The 10,587-nt window shown below is 38.0% G+C and overlaps 2 protein-coding genes across 2 annotated transcripts; both read left to right on the plus strand.

The window, feature by feature from the left end:
* Positions 1–1,260: 1,260 nt before the first annotated feature.
* LOC307256057 (complement C1q-like protein 2) lies at positions 1,261–2,120 on the plus strand (the record flags this gene model as incomplete). Its single annotated transcript, XM_080034923.1, has 3 exons — positions 1,261–1,366; positions 1,609–1,743; positions 1,834–2,120. The coding sequence occupies exons 1-3, from the start codon at positions 1,285–1,287 to the stop codon at positions 2,118–2,120; spliced, it is 504 nt and encodes a 167-aa protein (XP_079891049.1). The 5' UTR covers positions 1,261–1,284.
* Positions 2,121–5,548: 3,428 nt separating this feature from the next.
* LOC307254944 (complement C1q-like protein 4) lies at positions 5,549–6,673 on the plus strand. The gene is made up of 3 exons (XM_080033516.1): positions 5,549–5,814; positions 6,054–6,188; positions 6,279–6,673. The coding sequence occupies exons 1-3, from the start codon at positions 5,559–5,561 to the stop codon at positions 6,563–6,565; spliced, it is 678 nt and encodes a 225-aa protein (XP_079889642.1). The 5' UTR covers positions 5,549–5,558; the 3' UTR covers positions 6,566–6,673.
* The last annotated feature ends 3,914 nt before the right edge of the window (positions 6,674–10,587 follow it).

The following is a 10,587-nucleotide window of genomic DNA, read 5'->3' on the forward strand; positions in this document are numbered from 1 at the left end:
GTGAAGTAAGAAGGAAATTATAATTATATGGATATATATACTGATTGTATAGATTTGTATGTAGATATGGATATATTGATTGTTTATAAATATAAATATAAATATAGATATATGCATTGTATAAATATATAAAATATATATATATATTTTTTTATAGTATATTAAGTTGTATGTATGTATGTATGTATGTATGTATAGTTTATAAATGGGAGGGAGAAGGGGTGAGATTAAATAAGTTTTCTTCTTCTCACCCCTTTTCGAACAGGTAAAGCAAGTGTAAGACAGTTTATTTTCATTTGTGGTTTTCATTGTGTGTAAATATTACTTTATTGTAACTGTCCACTTGTTTAATTTATTTTATTGTTTATTTTGCTTTTTTATTTTTTATTATTTACTTGTTCGAAATAAAAACCTTTTCAATTCAATTCAATTCAATAAATGGCAAACACAATATCGCCAATTGTACAGTGAATATATGCGGATATAATAAATATTTTTTTTATTATTTATTTTTTATTTTTATTTAATAAATATTTTTATTCTTTATTTTTATTTTACTATGGAAAAGGGGTAGGATTAAATAAGTGTAATACTTCTTCCTGCTCCTTTTCAGGCATATCTCAGCATTACAGATCATTTGTTTTCTTTTATTTCTTTTATTTTTAAATTTTTTTTGTGAAAACATAATTTGTTTATTGTATTTCCATGCTTTTCATTTTTGTTTTGTATGTTTGATATGTCTGAAATAAATTTAATCAAATCAAATCAAATCAAATCCTCATTTGTGACTTCAGTCCAAGTCTCAAGTCCCTGTACTCTACAACAAGGCTCTGCAGAATGTCACAAAGAGGAACAAAGGTGTTATATTTGAAATCTTGAATCTTGGCCTCATGAAGCCCTGTGTACCTAGGAGGTGACATGAGAGATTAGCACTGCATCACTTTTTCAACTCTGTTAACCAACACCTCAATAAAGTTGGCAGGGTTTTTTTCACAAACAGGCATTTCCTGAAACTGGAGTATTTTGTTTTGGGGATCCTGGATATGTATAAAAGAGGTGAGGCTTGACAGGAAACCATTCCAAAGAAGCAGAGACGTCGCTTTCACAAGGATGAAGCAGATTGCATTTCTGATTTTAGCAGTGAGCTGCTGTCTGTGTGCAGGCCAAGGTAATGAAACCAATGACAAAGTCTATCCATGCTCGGGACTGACCAGCTGCTGTGACATCCACTCTCTCACTTCCATGAGTCAAAGCCTTGGACAGGTCGGAGAGAAAGTCGCAAACATGGCGGAAAAAATAACAATCCTGACGACGAAGTTGCAAAACACTGAGAAAGAGGTCCTGGAGCTGCGGAGCCTGATTGGAGGTAACACAGAGCAAATGTTTTCATTGGATAATAATGATGATTTCCTTTCTTTTTTTTAAAAAATATGAAATGGGGCAGAGAGGGGAGTGAGATGCAGAGAACGAGGAATTGAACCCGGGTCTGCTGCTGGGCCCGGCAGCGTCTCCCCCCCCCCCTACCAACTGAGCTAAGGGCGCCTCCAATGATGATTTCCTTTCTAAATTTCTACTTTTCATGTGTTTGTTGTAATTTGATCATTTTAGGCACTCCTCGAGTGGCCTTTTCTGCAGCTCTCAGGGAATCTGGATCTGGAAACATTGGACCTTTCACCACCGCTACCCCACTGCACTATAAGAGGGTCTTCTCCAACACTGGCAATAGCTACAACCCTTCAACAGGTGGTGTATAATTGAGAGAGAGACACATACATTGAAAGAGAGACCATTAAGAATTGGTGAAATTTAAACAATCCTCCTTTTTTTTGACAGGCATTTTCACCGCAATGGTCAAAGGGATGTACTTCTTTCGATTCTCCATGTTCAACAACCTCAGTCCTACTCCGAGCTCCGTTGTGAGCCTAATGAAGAACGGCGAACTGCTGACTTCTGTCTGGGACACCTCCGGGACTGATAGCAACGACATGGGCAGCAATGCTGTGGTCATTCCCCTCCAAGTTGGAGACAATGTGTATGTAGAGCTCTTGGCAAACAGGCTTGTCTATGATGATGGAATGAATTACAACACCTTTGGTGGTTTCCTGCTCTTCACTGTATAATTCAGACAACATGATTCCAGGTGTGCGTGGAACTTCATGCTTTTACAGCTAAAGGAATACCCTGTTTATTCATACTGTTAATATGTTGTTATACACACATAACCCAAACTAACGATCTGCTGTATGGATTCGCTTATTAGGAAATCTAAATGCAAATGTTCAGTTGTTAAAGGCCTACTTCACCGGTTTGAATATGAAGGTGTATTGAATTCTGAGATCCTATGTAGTATAAATGTGCAAATAAAAAAAAAAAATCGGTTCATCCTAGCCTGAGAAAAGGCAGAAAGAGTGTTTTTTTAACCCTATTTCTCGTGACATCACAGAAAGAGAAATATATGGTTAAAAAAAAACGTACTTTGTAAATATTACTGTGATGTCACAGTAAAAGACATCACAGTAATATTTACAAAGTAAGTTTTTTTTAACCCTATATTTCTCTTTCTGTGATGTTACGAGAAAGAGAAATATAGGGTTAATAAAAACACTCTTTCTGCCTTTTCTCAGGCTAGGATGAACCGATTTAATTTTTTTTCGCATATTTATACTACATAGGATCTCAGAATTCAATACACCTTCATATTCAAACCGGTGAAGTAGGCCTTTAAGACATTGTATTAGTAACATCTGGGTAGGTTTAGGGGTTACTTTTGAATGTAAAAAAGGCTCATAAGAATGGTATGTTTGGAAAATAAAATCAAATGGCAATAAATTGAAATAATAATATAAATATACTGGTTCTGGTGAGGTTTTGTATTTGTGCGTTATTATATTTTTGCATTCATACACAGAATCTACCCTTGCACATTCATTTGGATGAGCAGAATGTCAGTGGGTCCTCTCAGTCAACTTTGGTCAGGCTTAATATAGCCTAAAATGAATAGAATATCCAAGGTTTGTGTTTCAGATTTTTCCCCGTCTTGTAGTTTGTCCTGATATAAACTTCTCATATCCTCATTTGTGACTTCAGTCCAAGTCTCTAGTCCCTACTCTGTAACAAAGCTCTGCAGAATGTCACAAAGAGGAACAACGGTACTATACTTGAGCTCTAGAATCTTGGCCTCATGAAGCTGTGTGTACCTGTGAGGTGACATGAGAGACGGGCACTGCATCTCTGAGCTACTGTCTGGCCCTCCATGGACTTTTATTTTTTACTTTAATTTTTTTCACTCCGTTAACCAACACCTCAATAAAGTTAGCAGGGTTTTTTCTAATAGGCATTTCCTGAAATTGGAGTATCTTGTTTTTGCACAATCCCGGATCCCGGATATGTATTAAAGAGGTGAGGTAACACTTTATTTTGATAGTCCACTGTTGACTCAACAAGTTATCAGTAGATATGCAGTTGCATGTCAACAGTGAATGAGTTGATATTCAACAGAACTATCTCAACAGATAAGTAACATGTATTCAACTAACTGTCAGTTAACCCTTCCATGCTCCTTTAAAATAATCACACCTTTGCACCTTCGACACATTTATGTGTTCATGAGAAATGAGCCTATAAAAATGAAATAAAGTATTGTTTTAATTTTTATTTATTTTATTTTAATTTTATTTTAAACCAGCATCAGAACTAATCATACATATAAAATATTAATGTATTTTTTTGTTAATTACCCCTTTAATTGACATGATTTGACAATCAAAATCCCCTTTTTATTGGTTGAAATATGCAAAATATGATTTATCTTCAAAAAACGTCACGCAAACTGGACTATTTATGGTTTGGTTATTGCAGGCTAGTGTGTGTGAAAGATTAGCAGCAACATTTATTTATATGCATTTTCTATTTTTTTGCAATGTCATTTTTCATAAAATACTCACACCTTTGCACCATTTGTGTGGCATAAGAAATGAGCCTATACAAATGAAATCTGGCGCTTGATCATTTTGTGTCAAAAATGGTTCAACGCACCTACGCAGCTAGTCTCCCCCGATGTATTTATTCCCCTAATCAACCATGGCTGCGATCAGACCCGACCCGACACAACAGCGATCATATCCGCACAAAAACAACAACAACACGGCCAACAATTGTGCCAAAAGACAAATAAACAGCAACTGAACGGAACAAATAGCATTAAAACAGCATTGCTTATTCACGCTGCTCGGAAATGAACACAAACAGCAAGGCAGCACCATACCAAACACAGACAGCAGCATTGTGTGCACGGTTCATTATATGGAAGTGGTGGCCGCACACAGCCGGGTGAGTTAACTAATGCTATCCGACCGGTAAGAACTTGGTTTATCGGCTAAAGCACAGCCGCACATATTCACTGAATTAACCAGGAAGCCCATTCTCCTGGCTCACTTTCCCCACGTCTTCTAACCCCGAGCAGCTTCATACAGCACCAGCCGCCCGCAAATACATTTCCTCCTCGGTGTTTCTCAGCCTCTGTGTACGCTGTCCTCCCACCGTGCCGATGTCCGTGACGTCGGGTCATTCTCCAATCTGATTGGCTGTTGCGGCTGTTGATGCGTTGGTGCGGTAGGCGCGCTGGTAACGTGGCTACCGCGCCCAACGCACTGCTTTACCGCGAGTAACGCATCAACGCGCCTAAACCAATGGTTCCCTATGCAAAAATGACGATTTTCTACGCCTCTACCGCGCCTAACGCGTTTGGTGTGGCCGCACCTTTAGGCCAAACATTTAAATGCAAGAGCTGCACTGTAGTGCTCTCTGCAGACAAACTTTCTGCACAACTTGCAGCTGCAACTTTGCGTTTCGTGCAGAGCGCACACTGCCTCCTTGCACGGTCGGTTGGTGCAATCCTCTGTTTGTTTATTTCGTCTGTTATTAAGGCTGTGTGTCTTTATATAGAATGCATGTTAAAAGTGTGTGTATGTGTTTGCAGACAAAGCTTTGATTGGCTGGTCACACATTCACCATGGTAACTATGCCAGAGAGAGCTCAGTATGAGTTCAGCACTCTGGAGCACACTCACTCAAAATGGAAGTGAAGTGTGTGTGATCATTTGAATGACAGAATCAATTCTTCTTTCAAAAGGTGTGTTTCTAAGGAATAGATATAACAATTGAATATCCCAGGTTTGTGTCTGTTCTTTTCCCCGTCTTGTAATTTGACCAGGTATAAACTCATCCTCATTTGTGACTTCAGTCCAAGTCTCAAGTCCCTGTACTCTACAACAAAGCTCTGCAGAATGTCACAAAGAGGAACAAAGGTGTTATATTTGAAATCTTGAATCTTGGCCTCATGAAGCCCTGTGTACCTGGGAGGTGACATGAGAGATTGGCACTGCATCACTTTTTCAACTCTGTTAACCAACACCTCAATAAAGTTAGCAGGGTTTTTTTTCACAAACAGGCATTTCCTGAAACTGGAGTATCTTGTTTTGGGGATCCTGGATATGTATAAAAGAGGTGAGGCTTGACAGACAACCATTCCAAAGAAGCAGAGACGTCGCTTTCACAAGGATGAAGCAGATTGCATTTCTGATTTTAGCAGTGAGCTGCTGTCTGTGTGCAGGCCAAGGTAATGAAACCAATGACAAAGTCTATCCATGCTCGGGACTGACCAGCTGCTGTGACATCCACTCTCTCACTTCCATGAGTCAAAACCTTGGAGAGGTCGGAGAGAAAGTCGCAAACATGGCGGAAAAAATAACAATCCTGACGACGAAGTTGCAAAACACTGAGAAAGAGGTCCTGGAGCTGCGGAGCCTGATTGGAGGTAACACAGAGCAAATGTTTTCATTGGCTAATAATGATGATTTCCTTTCTTCTTCTTTTTTTTTAAATGGGGCAGAGAGGGGAGTGAGATGCAGAGAACGAGGAATTGAACCCGGGTCTGCTGCTGGGTCCGGCAGCGTCCCCCCCCCCCCCTACCAACTGAGCTAAGGGCACCCCCAATGATGATTTCCTTTCTAAATTCCTACTTTTCTTGTGTTTGTTGTAATTTGATCATTTTAGGCACTCCTCGAGTGGCCTTTTCTGCAGCTCTCAGGGAATCTGGATCTGGAAACATTGGACCTTTCACCACCGCTACCCCACTGCACTATAAGAGGGTCTTCTCCAACACTGGCAATAGCTACAACCTTTCAACAGGTGGTGTATAATTGAGAGAGAGACACATACATTGAAAGAGAGACCATTAAGAATTGGCGAAATTTAAACAATCCTCCTTTTTTTTGACAGGCATTTTCACCGCAATGGTCAAAGGGATGTACTTCTTTCGATTCTCCATGTTCAACAACCTCGATCCTACTCCGAGCTCCGTTGTGAGCCTAATGAAGAACGGCGAACGGCTGACTTCTGTCTGTGACACAGCCGGGACTGATAGCAACGACATGGGCAGCAATGCTGTGGTCATCCCCCTCCAAGTTGGAGACAATGTGTATGTAGAGCTCTTGGCAAACAGGCTTGTCTATGATGATGAAATGAATTACAACACCTTTGGTGGTTTCCTGCTCTTCACTGTATAATTCAGACAACATGATTCCAGGTGTGCGTGGAACTTCATGCTTTTACAGCTAAAGGAATACCCTGTTTATTCATACTGTTAATATGTTGTTATACACACATAACCCAAACTAACGATCTGCTGTATGGATTCGCTTATTAGGAAATCTAAATGCAAATGTTCAGTTGTTAAGACATTGTATTAGTAACATCTGGGTAGGTTTAGGGGTTACTTTTGAATGTGAAAAGGCTCTTAAGAATGGTATGTTTGGAAAATAAAACCAATTGGCAATAAATTGAAATAATAATATAAATATACTGGTGCTGGTGAGGTTTTGTATTTGTGCGTTATTATTCTTTTGCATTCATACACAGAATCTACCCTTGCACATTCATTTGGATGAGCAGAATGTCAGTGGGTCCTCTCAGTCAACTTTGGTCAGGCTTAATATAGTCTAAAATGAATAGAATATCCAAGGTTTTTTCCCCGTCTTGTAATTTGACCTGATATATATATATTTATTTATTTATTCATTCATTCATTTATTTATTTATTTATTTATTTATTTATTTATTATTCTTTCGGACAATTCCACCAATACACAATTTTCTCTTTCATATATTCATACATCTTACTTTGTGTTGTCCGAAAAGTGACGGAAGAAGCCAAAGGCTTATCAGGTCCCGCCCCCATTTTCATCAGATTCGGATTTAGATACACAGATACACAGTTATTGTTTCAGAAAATTATAAAAATAAAAAATAAAACAAACAATAAAAAAATAATAAAAAATAAAAAACAGACGCGTGTTGAAAACACGTGGTCAATGGCATTTAGAGACCAACTTAGCAGTTCTCAGCTCAGTTCAGTTTGTCTGTGTCAATGCAAAGTGTGAAGTGGCCTTGTATGTGGCCTGTTCAATTTCTTATCTGGTAGTCTAAACACATCTGCAAAAGTATTCAAAAACATACAAGTCTGTCTGCTGACCTCTATTATTCGTTACAATATTGTTATGATACTGACATTCACATTGTGCTCAGCTTATTAGTCTGTCATTTTCAATAATTTTTTAAACATAATTTGTTTTAAAATTGCGCAAACTGCAACTCCCTTTGACATCTTCATCAAGTTCATTCCACAGCTTAATACCATTTACAGATATCGAAAAGGATCTAAGTGTGGTCCGTATATTTTTCTCAGTGAATTTTCCTTTTCTTCTTAAATCATGTGAAACTCCTCTTTCTTCAAACATTACTTGCAAACTGTTAGGAAGGCTTTTTTTTTTGTAAATAATTTGTACAGTGTGGTAATTTACCACATCACGTAATTTGAGAATTCTACCTTCAATAAAGAAGTTATTAGTGTGTGCCCTGTAATTGGCTTGGTATATACACTCAACAAAAATATAAACGCAACACTTTTGTTTTTGCTCCCATTTTTCATGAGATGGACTTAAAGATCTAAAATTCATTCCAGATACACAATTGTACCATTTCTCTCAAACATTGTTCACAAATCTGTCTAAATGTGTGATAGTGAGCACTTCTGCTTTGCTGAGATAATCCATCCCACCTCACAGGTGTGCCACATCAAGATGCTGATCTGACATCATGATTAGTGCACAGGTGTGCCTTAGACTGTCCACAATAAAAGGCCACTCTGAAATGTGCATTTTTTTGCTTTATTGGGGGTCTGGGGACTCAATACCAGTCAGTATCTGGTGTGACCACCATTTGCCTCATGCAGTGCAACACATCTTCTTCGCATAGAGTTTATCAGATTGTCAATTGTGGCCTGTGGAATGTTGGTCCACTCCTCTTCAATGGCTGTGCGAAGTTGCTGGAGACGGCTTATGGTGGAGAAATGAACATTCAATGCATGAGCAACAGATCTGGTTGACATTCCTGCTGTCAGCATGCCAATTGCACGCTCCCTCAATGCTTGTGGCATCTGTGGCATTTTGCTGTGAGACAAAACTGCACATTTCAGGGTGGCCTTTTATTGTGGACAGTCTAAGGCACACCTGTGCACTAATCATGATGTCAGATCAGCATCTTGATGTGGCACACCTGTGAGGTGGGATGGATTATCTCAGCAAAGCAGAAGTGCTCACTATCACACATTTAGACAGATTTGTGAACAATGTTTGAGAGAAATGGTACAATCGTGTATCTGGAATTAATTTTAGATCTTTAAGTCCATCTCATGAAAAATGGGAGCAAAAACAAAAGTGTTGCGTTTATATTTTTGTTGAGTGTAATTCTTATTGCTTTTTTTTGAAGAATCTCCAAGGGGTGCAATTTACCTTTGTAAGTGTTTCCCCACACCTCGGCACAGTAATGCAGATGTGGGGAAACCAAACTCCAGTATAATGTTAGTAAAGCCTATTGATTGAAAAAATGTTGTGCTTTCCACAGTATAGAAATACTCCTGGCTATTTTGCACCTGAGATGGCTAACTTGTGGTTTCCAGCTTAACTTGTCATCAATTATTACCCCTAGGACTTTGTGTTGCTTGACCCTTTGAATTTCCATCCCATTTACCTGTATTTTCACAGAAACATCTGATGCTCTCCTACCAAACATCATAAATTTATTTTTTTCTAAATTTAGTGATAACTTATTTCGGTTTAACCACCCATGTAACTTAGTCAATTCAATGTTTACGATCTCAACCATATTATTCAGATCATGCCCCGAGTAGAAGATGTTTGTGTCGTCAGCAAATAAAATTAACCTTAAGACCTTCGACACTTTACATATATCATTTATATAAAGCAGGAATAATTTCGGCCCCAAGATTGACCCCTGAGGGACCCCACAAACAATATCTAAGCATGTCGATGTGATCTCCCCTAATTTCACAAATTGTTTCCTGTCATGTAAATAACTTCTGACCCAGTCCCGTGCTATACCTCTATACCTCTAATGCCATAATTCTCTAGTTTATTAAGAAGGATGTCGTGATTAATAGTGTCAAATGCTTTTTTGAGGTCTAGAAAAATTCCTATAGAGTACAATTTATGATCTATAGCATTACTAATCATTTCTACCAATTCAGCCAAGGCCAGCGCGGTGGAATGATTCTTTCTAAAGCCAAATTGACTGTCATACAGAAGTTGATGTTTAGTAATGAATTCATCTAATCTATTGTTGAATAACTTTTCCAGAATTTTAGAAAATTGTGGTAAAATTGAGACTGGTCTATAATTAGTAAATGAATGTTCATCACCATTCTTATGCAATGGTATAACCTTAGCTACTTTCATGTTAAAAGGAAAAATTCCTGTTTCAAAAGATAAGTTACAGATATGTGTTAAGGGATTAATAATACTTTCTTGCACTGATTTTATTAATTTCATGTGAAACCCAAGCGAGTCTCTAGAGGTCTTTGTTTGCATTCCGAGCAATATCTCCCTTATCTCGTTGGCCTCGACTGGCTTTAAAAACATGGAGTGTTGAAGAGACGCTTCCTTCTTCCTAAACTCCCCTACACTCTTCTCACAGTAACCTTTTGCCAAATTCGGTCCAATCATAACAAAAAATTCATTCAGTTTATTCACCGCAGTATTCATGCATTCAAACTTAACGTTATTTTCATGGAAATACTGAGGATAATTTGGTATTTTGCTGTAATTTCTTAACACTGTGTTTACTATGTCCCACAATGTTTTGGGGTGATTTGCATTTATTTCTAACAACTTACCATAATATTTTTTTTACAGTCTCTGAGAATGATATTTAGCTTGTTACGATAGGTTTTATATTTTAACTCAGCCTGTGGTGTCCTTGCTTTTATGAATCTTTTGTACAATGTATTTTTTTTTACAAGCATTTATCAAAGATTTAGTTAGCCACTGTTTATCATGTCTTTGCTTTAAGGCCCTTTTTTTTAGTGGACAATTTTTTTCATACAGCCTTTGAAATATCTGCAGGAATAAATCGAAACTTGCATTAACATCCTTCCCCTTGTATACAGAGTCCCAATGTTGCGTCAATAAGTCATTTTTCAGTGCTTCTATCCTCTCATCAGTTTCCAACCTTA

The sequence above is a fragment of the Ammodytes marinus genome (assembly GCF_949987685.1).
Source record: "Ammodytes marinus genome assembly, chromosome: 9".
In the NCBI taxonomy this organism is placed as follows: domain Eukaryota; kingdom Metazoa; phylum Chordata; class Actinopteri; order Uranoscopiformes; family Ammodytidae; genus Ammodytes; species Ammodytes marinus.

Coding starts and splice junctions, on each gene's coding strand:
- LOC307254944 (XM_080033516.1), top strand. CDS start 5,559: ATGAAGCAGATTGCATTTCTGATTTTAGCAGTGAGCTGCTGTCTGTGT. Junction 5,815..6,053: donor GCTGCGGAGCCTGATTGGAG/GTAACACAGAGC, acceptor TGATCATTTTAG/GCACTCCTCGAGTGGCCTTT. Junction 6,189..6,278: donor TAGCTACAACCTTTCAACAG/GTGGTGTATAAT, acceptor TTTTTTTGACAG/GCATTTTCACCGCAATGGTC.